The sequence below is a fragment of the Pyxicephalus adspersus genome, chromosome 3, assembly GCF_032062135.1.
Source record: "Pyxicephalus adspersus chromosome 3, UCB_Pads_2.0, whole genome shotgun sequence".
NCBI classification, from domain to species: domain Eukaryota; kingdom Metazoa; phylum Chordata; class Amphibia; order Anura; family Pyxicephalidae; genus Pyxicephalus; species Pyxicephalus adspersus.
The window spans coordinates 150,117,300-150,130,206 of record NC_092860.1 but is presented as its reverse complement, the minus strand read 5'-3'; the positions used below and the strand labels follow the sequence as shown (position 1 = coordinate 150,130,206).

Sequence of the window (12,907 nt, the reverse complement as noted above, 5' to 3'; positions counted from 1 at the left end):
AGCTTAGGCAGGGTTTTTCAGGCAAAGAAAATTGTTATCTGAAATACAACAACCTAAGTATAGTTTAGTAGCTGTACAGGATGTAAGCAGTTAGATGTAGGCCACAACAAAGGAGGGGGATACAATTGTATCTTAAAATTAAAATCTAAGACTATGGTCAAAATATGGTTGAATGGCTTGAGAGTATATATGAAGTTTTGAGACCCTAGCTTATATGAGAAGAGATAGGAAGAGAATCATGACAGAAGACTACTGCCATTCTCACCTATACAAATTAAGTAAATACAAACCAACATAAATTACAGTAAAAGCTTTAATAAACACAAACACATATGAAAACATATAAAATTTATTTTATCAGATTATTTACAATAGATGCAGTAATTTATAAAACTTTTTATTTATTTGAGATGGTTTACTTGGTGCAAAACACATTTTGGGGTCTATTTACTTTTTCATAGAAGAGTCCAATGCTATTTACCCACCAAAACTTGTAATAAACATTTAATTATTGACACCTACATTTTTTATTAACATTTTAAGCAAGCCACCGCATATATTTACATTCAATTGTTTTTTAAATTATTTTTTTACTTTTATTTTAATCATTTTTTTACCAGATTTTATGCAAATTGCAATGTATTTTTTAGTAAAAAAATGTTTTTATTAATTATGTTAACTGACAATTGGTTTGGTTAAGTCATTCATTGTACTCTACATGTACTGTGCTGTTTGAAAAGTAGGTAAAAGTTTTTTTTTTTTCTTTCAACTTGTTAAACTAAATTCTAGATATTTTTTTCTATAAACTCCAGGTAATCATTGTTAGTGAGTCAGACACCGCAAGGGAGATGAAGAAATATTGCACAAGACGAATCACAATTCCCTGACTGCACACACCTCCTTCACGCCCAGTGTCCCTCCTCCACCTGTTATAGATCTTACAGATAAATTCAGTGGGAAGGTAATTACTAGGTTATACCTGTGAGAATCAAACTTTCTGAAGTTAAAACTTCTGTTTAGCAATTGCACAAAAAAAAAACTTTGAACACTGCTAACATTTTCTTCTCTTTCTGTTAACTGTTTTAGAGCTGCAGTCTTACAACACAATACAAACGGTATTGTACTGTGTACAACCTATCAAAAAAAAAATGATATTGGTAATAAAAATAATATTAATATTAATAAAAACAATAGCAATTAAATCATAAAACAATAATAATATTAACAACAAATAACAGTAACAACAGTAATAATATTAAACCTACAGTAACAATAGTAATAATATTGTCACTCCAATTGAATAAAACAATTAATTATTAATTAATTGAATAATTATATAAATGAGGATCATGTGATGATTTGACATGTATCCTGCAATTATTATGTTTTATTGTTACAAAATAAAAAATAAGGATTGTGAATAATTTTTAATAAAATTGGTTTGCCATTAAAAACCCAGGTTAAACTTTTATGACTTTTGGTCATGATTAGGAATTAGCATATTCTGTTTACAAAGAGTAAAATATGATGGAGCAAGATAAACCCCCAGATGTTTCAAAGATGAGAGGAATGAAACCTGGCCTGTGATCACTAAAGCAAATCCCCATCTAGATTATTAGGTCCTTTGTTTTGGTGGTAATAAATTATAACCCAAAAGGCACCAAACTCGTCCAGAGTCTTGTGTAGGTTATGTAGAGGGATCAGAGGGTTAGTGAGAAGAATGTCATCTGGATACAATGATATCAAAGTCTTTTTACAATGAGATCAAAGTCTTTTGATGAGTCAAAATCTTTGTACGAATAAAACCCCCCTTGTATCCTGATGACTTGTGCGTGCTGTCAACTGTTCCTATGAAACGTGCAAATACTAGTGAGGAAAGTGGACAACCCTGATTGGTGCCATTCAGAATGGGAAAATGGGAAAAACTAGCTTAACTCATTTTGACCTCTGACAAAGAAGAGGAATACGGAGATTAAGTCGCCTTGAGAAAAGGACCCTGAATGCCAGTTTTACTCAGCATTTTAGTCATAAATGGCCAGATAAGTTTATCAAAGCTTTTTCAGCATCCAAGCTACAGTGCAGTGCCCTTTGGCTAGTTTTAATAAGCACATCAGGAATGTCAACCACCCTCCTTATTCTATAGCCTGCTTATCAATAAGCTATGAACTCCAGCCAGTCTTGGAAATAATAGGGGGAAGCAATGTGCTCAACTAATTAGCAAGAATCCAAGTGAAGATTTTTAGATAAAATTTAGCAAGGCAAATGACTAGTAACTAGATGGTTCACTTGGATCTTTCTCAGGTTTCTGAAAACACAAAATATAGGAATGCAACATAGAAGATGGAATTAAATGTCATTCCAAGTAACTGTTATAGAAGCAGGTCACGTGTGGTTGTAGGAAAGGTAAAAATGTACTGATACATCTGGACCAGGGGCATTGAGCAGAGGGAGATTTTTACAAAATCTTGTCACTCTGGTCTATAGCATTAAGCTGATCCAATGCTGCAGATTTCAAAGCTTTTTATCTATCTGGGCAGGGAGTACATCCCCAACCCCAGCTTTCTTACAGCTGTATTGTCTAAAATGTACGGCATGCATGCAAAGGTGGCTTTTCTTCAAGAATCTCACTTTAAAAAAAGGCCAAATCTAGGGTGAGTATACTTATTGTTAATTGTTTGACCTGGCGATTCAAGGACATATACAGTGATGGGATTGCAGATAGTTGATATTTTTGTTAAAGGCCTTCTCAGAATTATTCTGGGTACTTTTGTCACAATATATGCCACCCACCAACCAGCTGTTATTCATGGGGTCTACATTGGAACACCTGGATGAGTTTTCGGAAGGACCTCCAGTATAGAGTCTAGAGCAGGGGTCGGGAACCTCAAGCACCGGAGCCACATGCGGCTCGTTAGTCTCTTTGTTGTGGTTCCCTTTGGCCACTGACGGGAGATCCCTGATTGGGGATCCCCTTCCTCCAATAGACACTGTGAAGGAGGGGGATTCCCCTTCCGGCGTTCTAACAAATAAATCTACCCGTGAAATAAATCTTCCAGGGGGTGTGTACAAATGTACAATTATGTCATCTTTAGGAAAGTTTCACAGCTGTGTTTGCGTACGAATGCTGCATGTCATGTACTGCAGCCTTACATCTCTCCTAGTATAAACCTCCATATCTCCTAAACAGTATGTCCTACCGACTTGGAAATTTTCAGGGTACACAGGGGAACCCTATATCTAGCAGTACCCCCAAACTTCATCTCCCCACCTTTAACAACCTTCCAAATATGGGGGTTATAATTATGAAAAATAGTGAAAATTGAACATCAGGGCTGCTGTTTTGAAAGTAAGTGTGTCCAGAAGCCTGAAGGTAAATATACAAAATATGGACCCCCAGGGTGACCTACATAGCAAGGAGGTGTGAACCCCAAAATTATACCTACCTGTCACAAAACTAGAAATATCATACTACACTACACTGTCCCCTTCCCTGCTTTGAACCGCAATTTCTCTGGAACAGGGAGATGTACAAGGCCCACAATGTAGGTGCAAGTTGGGGGCAGCTGTGACTAACACCCCCTAAAGTTTCATTGTGAGGTCATCATAAGAACATAAAGAACTCTGCCCATCAAAAAAATCTACCCTATTACACATTGCTGAAGGCTTCTATCACCTGAAACCCAATTTCTCAGGTACAGGGGGGTACAGGTGAACAAAATTAGAGGTGCAAGTGGAGGACACCGGTGGCTAACACCCCTGTAAAATTTCATTGCTAAGGCATCGTCAGAACATGAGGAACTCTGCTCATCAAAAAATCTACCCTGTTACCTTAGAATCTTTCAGCTTTTAACGCAAAAAGATGATAAGTTAGAAGCTGGAGGCTTCTAAGGGCATGGTTCATTGTTTAATTTATTTCAAAGTAGGCTTACACATGCACACTGCACTTCTGTTTGTTTCATTCTGCTGTTGTAGCCGGTAAGATTAAAAAAAAGATTAAAACATTTAAAAGTTTATAAGCTGTGTTATGTTTTATGGCTCTAGACTACTTTTGTTTTAGTGGAAGAAAGGGCAAAATGGTTCTTTTGATAGTAAAGGTTGCTGACCCCTGGTCTAAAGTATGGATACTTCTCACATTGGTTTTAGTTTGGTGCCTAAGGGTGAAAGATGCCTTCAGAATTTTTGTATCATAATCAATTGCTAGATGTGTAGTGTATCCTTCACCCTACTTCCTGTATGTACACATTAATGTTTCACCCCCATCAGACATACTCTAGGAATGTTCATTTCTGGCTCCAACAAGCTCATATTTATAGAGTCCAGAATTGTACAATTGGTGCAATGTTTTTGTCAGACCAGGGTCTGCTTATATTTCTCATGACCAGGTTGGCTTGGGCCTTCTATCCCATCCTTTAACACCACCGGCAGAACCTCGCCCCCCCAACCCCCACCTGCTTACCAACCATTACCAAACCATTAAAATACACAAACACCAATTTTGGACTTCAATTGCTTGACAAGCAGCCCTTTATTAACAATAATTAAAAAAATTAACCATAACCATAACAAATATAAATAAATATCCAAATACAAATTAATGATAAAATAAATAACTTGATTTTACACTTTTATATGCAAGCATAAATTGACATAACTTAACACCCTAATAAATATAACCTAATTGACTAACAACCTAATTCCACCTTTTTAATAATAGATAACCATAAACAACAATATCCCTAATGTTATAGGGATAGTCTTAGCTCCAACCTCCCGTTATACACCCAAACATCCAGGCTGCAGGTCTCAGAAGGCAAAATCCACACACAAAATGAATTTACCTCTTCCAACATCTTCACCTTGGCCCTTAGCCGCCCAGGACTGCCTCAGGGGCCATGGCCATCTGTTCACCATAAAGGGGGGGACCCCACTAAAGCGGATACCCCCTGCCAAAATCCACCACTTTAACATGCACTGGATCCTTGCCTTCCAAGACCCCAACTGCCAAAATTTACCAAACTTTGGATAACAAAAAGGAGTGAGTGGGTGGGAAACTTTTTCTTCCTAAAGAGGGCCTCCCAGTTCTGTTTTCCCTCTTTTAACCTATGCCTAATCCCCTCCTACCTCATGCTCCACACTAGCACATCGCCTCTCAGTGATACTACATTTTTTTAACCCTTACCACCCCTGGGCTGTCATGTAGGCCCTGCACCTAATATCTTATGGCTACGGGCCTCTCTTTAATCATACTCATGAGGTTTATAAGTCTTGGTGTTGAAGGCTGAATTAGTCACTTCTCAGGTCCGTATGGTGGTGAATGGTCCTTCTCTAGACTCTTTCTGGACCACAACTTTAGATTGAATCATTCTCTTGCAGGTGAGCCACTGCTGGTTTGGGAGGCACATGAGACCGTGATTCTGGGTCTATTAATTAAAAATGATACCTGTCCCATGAAAACCTGACAACAGGAAATTCAGAATTTGCTCTCACCAATTCATAACTTTCCTATTCAGTTCCTAGGAAAGATAAGGCAGGAACTTAAGTAATTTAGTAATCACCTGGATCACTTAAGTAATTTAGTAATCACCTGGATCATCTGGCTTCCCTGGTGAGGGGAAATCTACCCTAGCAAAGTGCAGGAGAACTTACTATGAACACAATAAATGTAGCAGTATGCTAGCTAATTATAGAAACCCTTTTGTAAGGATTTTTGTGCAGCTTATAGCAAATAGAACAGGCTGGAAGTTTCATTAGGTGTGTGACTTCAGTTCAGGGGGTTGTATATAGACCTTTACAGTATTTAAAAGAGATCTCCTCAATCACTGGGCACTCCCTTGTGAGAAAAGTATATGTATGTACTTATCTCTCTCACTCTGTTATTGCTTAAGTTGTTTGTGAAGGTCTTAAGGTGCGTACACACTTCCAATTTTTATCGTTCCAATCGAACGACGAACGATCGATTGGGCAAAAAATCGTTCGTAAAAAAGTAACCAACGACGCCGACGAACGAGGAAAATTGTTGGAAACGAACGACCGGACCGGCGGATCGGATTGGGCGACGATCGTTGAACATCGTTCGTGTGTACGGTCGTTCGTTGATCGTCCATGGTCTGAGCATGCGTGATGAACGAACGTCCGTTCACTTTCCTGTCGTGCACATAGTTCCTCTATCGCTTAAACGATCGTATCTATTGTGTGTACAATATCTACGAACGATCGTGTCGTTACCTCTATGTGCAGGATCGGTGCTATACGATCGTTCATATATATCGTGCAGGAACGTTCGTCGTTCGTTTTCCGACGATAATAATTGGAAGTGTGTACGTAGCTTTAGACTCTCCTGAATTTCCTCTCATGGGAGAGTGCATGGGGGCAATCTTTTGCACCCCCTGGCCATGGTTAAATGACATATCTGAATGAAAAAAATGAATTACATATAATTAATATTAGTGTTAGGATTTAGGACACTTTGAAAATTGTCCTAAACACCCAACATCTGGTTTGGTATTACTAGAACTGAGCATTTTGACCATTGACTCTAACCAGATTTAGCCCTTTTAGAACCCAGCAGTAAGCTTCTGCCCGCTATGTACGACTACTCACTACTTTTACTACTGGTAATAAACAACAGACTGCAAGCCTGTTGTGACTTATAACCATGCTGAGTATTTGAATTGGCTTATTGTAGCTGGTAGTGACTGATTCTCAAACATAACATTTTTAAAGAATGTTCGATAAGCTGCTTTATAAATAGACCCAAGTATATATTTATGTTTTGTTAATGAAAGATTATGCCAGTATCATAGAAAACAATAATTAAAGCAGTGTCAATTTTAATAAGCACTATCATGAGCACATTACTATACAGTAAATATTAAAAACATTTACATATTTTATTTAAAAGAATGAAGGGAATGTTTCACAGACATGTGTTTATTAGAAATATTTAGTAGAAGGATATAACATTTTGGAAAGAATATGCATGCCAGAACACCAACACTTGATGCCATTATAGCAAAAATCTCTACAGTGACCATGTCTGTCCCCTTACTACTTAGATAGGCAGGCATGGCACATATCCAAACACTGCAGAACACCAACATGCTGAAGGTGATGTATTTGCCTTCATTAAACATATCTGGTAATTTACGCACTAGAAATGCAAGGACAAAACTCACAAATGCCAGAATCCCTATAAATCCTAACATAAAATAAAATGCAAAAACGGATCCTTCATTGCATTGGATGATGATTTTTCCAGGATAAGCGTCCATGTCAAATTCTATGAATGGAGGGAAAAAAGACAACCAAATAGTTCCATTTAAAACCTGAACAGATGAGCAGATAAGGACTACAGCATTGGGCAGTTTAACTCCCACATATTTCCTCCAGATACTCCCAGGTCTGGTGGCTTTGAAGGCTAAGAAAACCAAGATAGTCTTGGCCAAAACTGAAGATACAACAAAAGTGAATGTAAATCCAAAGGAGATTTGACGTAGCATACAGGTTACATTTATTGGATGACCAATGAAAAGAAAAACAGAGAGAAGACTGAACTTTAGGGAAATGAGCATAAGGAAACTGAGGTTCCGATTATTGGCCTTAACAATTGGTGTGTCCAGAAAATAGACAAATAGTCCTATTATTGAAATAATTATAATAGAGAAGAGAATAGAAAATAAGGCTAAGCAGATGGCTGATGTGTCCTTCTCATATGAAAAATAATCATATATTTTTTTAATACATTTATCTTTTGCATAATTAGGCCATTCATCGTCTGGGCATTTCTGGCAATATTCACTGTCTACAATAGCAAACATACACTTAGCTTATAGACATATATCAATGTAAAGTCATAGAAAAAAATACACAAACTAACATAATAAATATAGCATTTCTATATTATGCCTAAGCCCTTGATGACAGAAAATATTATAGTGTATTTTACTATTTTTTTCAAAATTAATGAAAAAAAAGAATGATTTTGGAATTCTAAAGTTTTAAAAAGCTGAAATACACAGATATGCATTTTTCTATCAACTTTTTTTTCCCGCACAATACACACTTTGCAGACTATTATGAATGTATGAAATTTCGCAAAAATTTTGGTGGATGAAAACTTTTCATCTTAATTTTCTCTATACAGGTAGTCCCCGAGTTAAGGACATCCGACATACGGACAACTCCTAGATACGAATGGGGCTTCCCTGCTCGCTCGTGTGCAGGACAAAGGCTTGATGGGGGTGGGGTGCGGTTTGCACGACTTGCAGAAGAAATCTTTTGCTCTTCTTCAACATTTTGTAACTCTTTAATGACCAAGACAAACTCTACAGCTGTTTCCTTTTGCATATCAAAGCATAGCTTGCTCCAGAAGTTATTTACTGTCTAAGCTCTATAAAATGTTTTTTTCTTTGTTTCTGATTAACTCACAGTGAGGATTTTATACAGAAACTGACACCACACTGCCTAATAATATGTTTATACAAACATATGTCCTAATTGCATTTAATAAAATATTGTACCTGTTCAGACTTACAAATTCAACTTAAGAATAAACCTACAGTCCCTATTTCATATGTAACTTGGGGACTACCTGTATAGCTGGAAACTAGCATGTGAAAATGATCATTTACTGCAATATCACAACTGTTTTACATATTTACCTGATAAATTAGTTATTTCTCCTTTGAAACAAGAAATACAATCATAGCAACAAGAATGAAATCCTTGTCTTACAGCTTTTCTTGATCCAGGCAAGCAGTGATCTGAACATCGCCCATGTGGCATCTAAAATAAAGAGAGGACAAAACAAAAAAAAAAAACAAAAAACAAAACGTTTGACAAAAGATTTGAATAGTAGTTAATCTCAGAAAGCTCAAAGTGAGGGATATTAAATCTCAAAGACAGGTGAACTTTTATAATCAGCCATCCTCACCTTCTGGCTCCGGAGCCATTGCCAACTTTTTGCCTGGAAAAGGGTGAGAGTGCCTGGTCCATGCATTTGTTCCAGCACATTCCAAGGCTGGATCTCAAAATGCCGCAAATCTACAGTGACACAATAACTCATGATCTTATACAGGCCCTTTATTTTCTTGACTTTACTATACATGAAAAACGGTTTGTGTTTGCAATCATTTCCTAGGGTAAAGAGTGGTCATCTCGGGGGCCTCCTTAAAAAAAGACATGATTGCAGATTTTATTTAGCTACCTGTACACCGTTTAACAATTTGTGGGGTTGAGGTTCTGTCCCCCAACATGGGCCTTTCCAAAGTAGAGGGAGTATGGAGGTTTGGTATCGACAAGAGGGGAATAGCAAACACTTTTCCCATTTTCCTGATCAACCAATCTCCTATTAGCCTAGTATGGATGTAGTGGATGCAACGTTGCCCCTTTCCTTTTCCTGTCCTGGCCTTATTAATAATTATTATTGTAAAATAAACAAGACACATAACTTTATGTAGATCCAAACCTAATTTGTGGGTTACCTTGTTTAGGTTGTAAATGAATGAAAGTATAACTTTTAAAATAATTGGCAACTGATCTGGCACAAAAAAAGCTATCATTGATCAATGAATTGGGATGCTATTGAGCTAAATTCTAATGTAAATAACTCCTTAATAAATCATTTAAAAAAATGTTTTTTGATTATACTGCATGCACACACTGCACACTCAGCACCTGTAACTAAATGTTGACATTTTGCAAAAATTTCACTAAAATACATTTCTCAACTTTTCTCATTACAGCTTAAAAACAATACCAAGAGGACAGAAAGTGAAGGAAAATCCAAAGTTTTTTTTGTTACCAGGAAGAGAGGGGAAATGTTTAAACTAAAAAGTGTTGGAGAGATTTGGTATTAATGTTTACTAGGGATGAGAGAGCCAGATTTGTAAGTTTGATCTCGCGGCGAATCGGGGCTCGCTTACAGAACATTTGCCGGAATGGCGTGACTGGGAGCGAATAATTTCCTCCCAGGATGCACAGCAAGCTCAATTGAGAGAGATCTGAGCAGAGAAATTTATACGGGGAATGAGGGAGGGGTTAGTCACTCCATCTTGTGTTCTGGGTGAAGGATAGAAGCAGGGAGAGATGTGGAATGTGACAGGGACAGGTTAGGAGCCTTCTGTATATCTGGATATATAGAGATATTGCAGTTTTTGATGCTACCTGGTCCTATTTAGCAAAGAAGACCGTTTGCTGCAAAGACATTTCTGTCCTATTCTAAAAAAAAAATAGATATTTCAGTCTTTGATACCTCTTGCTATTTACCAAAAAGCCAGTTTGGTACAGAATAAATTCTGTCCTACTCTAAAAAAAATTCAGATATTACATTGTTTGATACCTCTTGGTATTTATCAAAGACCGTTTGGTACAATTGCATTTTTGCCCGACTAAGTAAAAGATGAGTGGTAGACGCAGGAGAAGGTGTGGCCTTGGGCGACCTGCCGCATCTGGAGTCCGCCACTGTAGGACAGCAGCAGCAGCAAACTGTTGGAGGCAGCAGCACAAGTGGTCAAACAGGTCTGAAATGTGTGCAGAGCTCCAGTACGCTGATAGATGTATTGAGAGGGCAAAATACAATCATACAGCCACCTCATGAGATTATTGTGGACTGATTCCCCGGGCCTCAAATGCAGCAGGCTCTTCTTCTGCAGCAGGCTCTTCTTCTGCAGCAGCAGCAGCAATCAGCACAGCCGTGACAAGAGGAAAGACAGGAGTTAGCGTGGCTAATGTGCCTGTACCATCCCGATGACTCTCCCTTGTTGTTTGACGAGCAGCCTGCGGATCTGTCAGTGCTAATTTCGGAGCAGGAGGCAGATTATTAGACCCTTGGAGAGTGTGGTCAGCACTTGCTTGGCGAGGGTTCTGGAACAGTGGCTTCCTTTGCAGAGGTTGTCTTAGATGAAAATTAGGATGATGATGACCCTGATGTCACCTGGTAACCACCAGTGTGTGTAAGGGCTAGCAGCAGTTGTGAAACAGACATAGAGGAAAGGCAGCAGCAACAGACTGGGGATTGAATGAGCCGCAAATCTGCCTCATGTGAGTCCCAAAGAACACACAGACGAGTGGACACAAGTAGGGGAATATTCAGAGACAATGTGACCATGGCGGAGGTGGAGCTGGAGCAGAGGCAGGCAAAGAAAAAGAGCAGCCAAGTGGTTGCACACACCTCTCCAGTGTGGTCCTTTTTCACGCTGAAATACAATGATGGGTGCGTAGCAATCTGCATCCTTTGCCACAGGCAGATCCGCAGAGGACATACCAGATCACATTTGGGTACAGCATCCCTGCTTTCCCACATGCGCAAGAACCACAAACCAAAGTGGGAGCAGTACTTGTGTCTCTTGAAGGTGGTGCAACCACATCATCATCTCTTCTTCCACCTCTATTGGCTCCTTCTCCACCTCCAATTGTGATTGCTATTATGTCTCAGGAGGTTGGTGCCAGCCAGACTTCTAGCGCCGATGAAGTATCAGCTTCTTGCCACAGGTTTTGTGGCATCAGACGATGTTTGTCACTGCAAGATGGGTACTCCAGTGACTCCTTCAGCTCCCCTAGTTCCCAGTCCCTTCAGCCCACTCTACCGGAGTTCTGCTATGGGCCCAACCAACAAAAGAGTAAGTGAGCTCAATTGGCGTCCAGCCAAAATTTGGCCTTGCAGCTACTGCGGTACAGCATTGTGGACTCTGCTCTCTTCCATGACCTGATGGCCTGTGCTGAGCAGCGGTGGAATATACCAAGCAGGCATTACTTCTCCCGTACAGCTGTAGCCAGTTTACATGCACATGTAATATGTAACCTCCCCCAGGCATTGGCATTCTCAGTGTCTAGCCAAATCCACGTCACCATGGACAGCTGGACAACCAGGCATGGAATGGAACGCTACCTGTCCTTCACAGCTCGCTGGGTGGCCTTGCATAGCTCAGTGGGAGGTAATCTGCAAGAGACATTGCAGCATCTGGTACCCCCGCCCAGAGGTGTGATGGGAAAACATGGGCCACCCCAGTCCTCTCCCTCCTCCTCCTCCTTCTTCATTCCTTCTAACGCTAACCCCTCCCTTTTCGACACTCCAGCACCCAGCAGCGGAGGACACTGTGGTTAAGCGGGCACACCACTACGGCTCCCTCAAGCACACACGTTGCCAGGCAGTACTGAAACTGGTGTCCTTGGGGGGGAAAATCACATCGTCAGAAAACTCTTGTCCGCTTTGCACAGAGAGGTTGAGGCTTGGCTGACGCCCTCCCGGCTCACAAAAGGCAACGTAGCGTGTGACAACGGGGTCAACTTTGTGGCCGTGCTGCACATGGACCACATAACACATGTGCCCTGCTTTGTGCACATACTGACACTGGCTCGCTCTATCTGCAGTCATGTACGTTGATCCCCTACTGCGGCATTGGTGCTTAGCAATATCCAGCACCATCAGAGGCTGCCACCCCATAGCCCTTTATGTGACAATGTAACTACATGGAACTCCACCCTGCTCATGTTCCAGCGTCTGTGTGAGCAAAATTAGCCATTCACCATTACTTGGTCAGCGTGGTGCATGGAGGGAGTGGGGCCATTGGAAACCTGACGCATCCACCTCAAACAAGTGAAGTGCAGGGGCATAACCATCGAGAACGGATGAAGCACATGGTGCACGATTACTTGAATCTTTTCTGGCTGGTGGTGGTGGTGTTGACGACAGCAGTTATGAGGAAGATGCCTGTCCTGACAGTAGTGACGCCATTAATTTTTGGGTCAACAGGCTTGAAATCTGATTGAAAACAGGCTTGAAATCTAATAAATGTGATTGCAAAAATGTTGTCAAAAATCATGGCTGATAGGTTAGCCTCTATTTTACCACAGTTTATATCTCCTTCCTAAGTGGGTTCATGAGGGGACACTCAGCAGTTATAAATAT

General features: G+C 39.8%; 1 protein-coding gene across 1 annotated transcript; it reads right to left on the bottom strand.

Annotated features, from left to right (window-relative positions):
• Window positions 1-6,890: 6,890 nt before the first annotated feature.
• LOC140327524 (vomeronasal type-2 receptor 26-like) lies at window positions 6,891-9,064 on the bottom strand. Its single transcript, XM_072406915.1, has 3 exons — window positions 8,933-9,064; window positions 8,661-8,784; window positions 6,891-7,801 (listed from the first exon to the last, which is right to left on the bottom strand). The coding sequence occupies exons 1-3, from the start codon at window positions 9,062-9,064 to the stop codon at window positions 6,891-6,893; spliced, it is 1,167 nt and encodes a 388-aa protein (XP_072263016.1).
• Window positions 9,065-12,907: the final 3,843 nt, after the last annotated feature.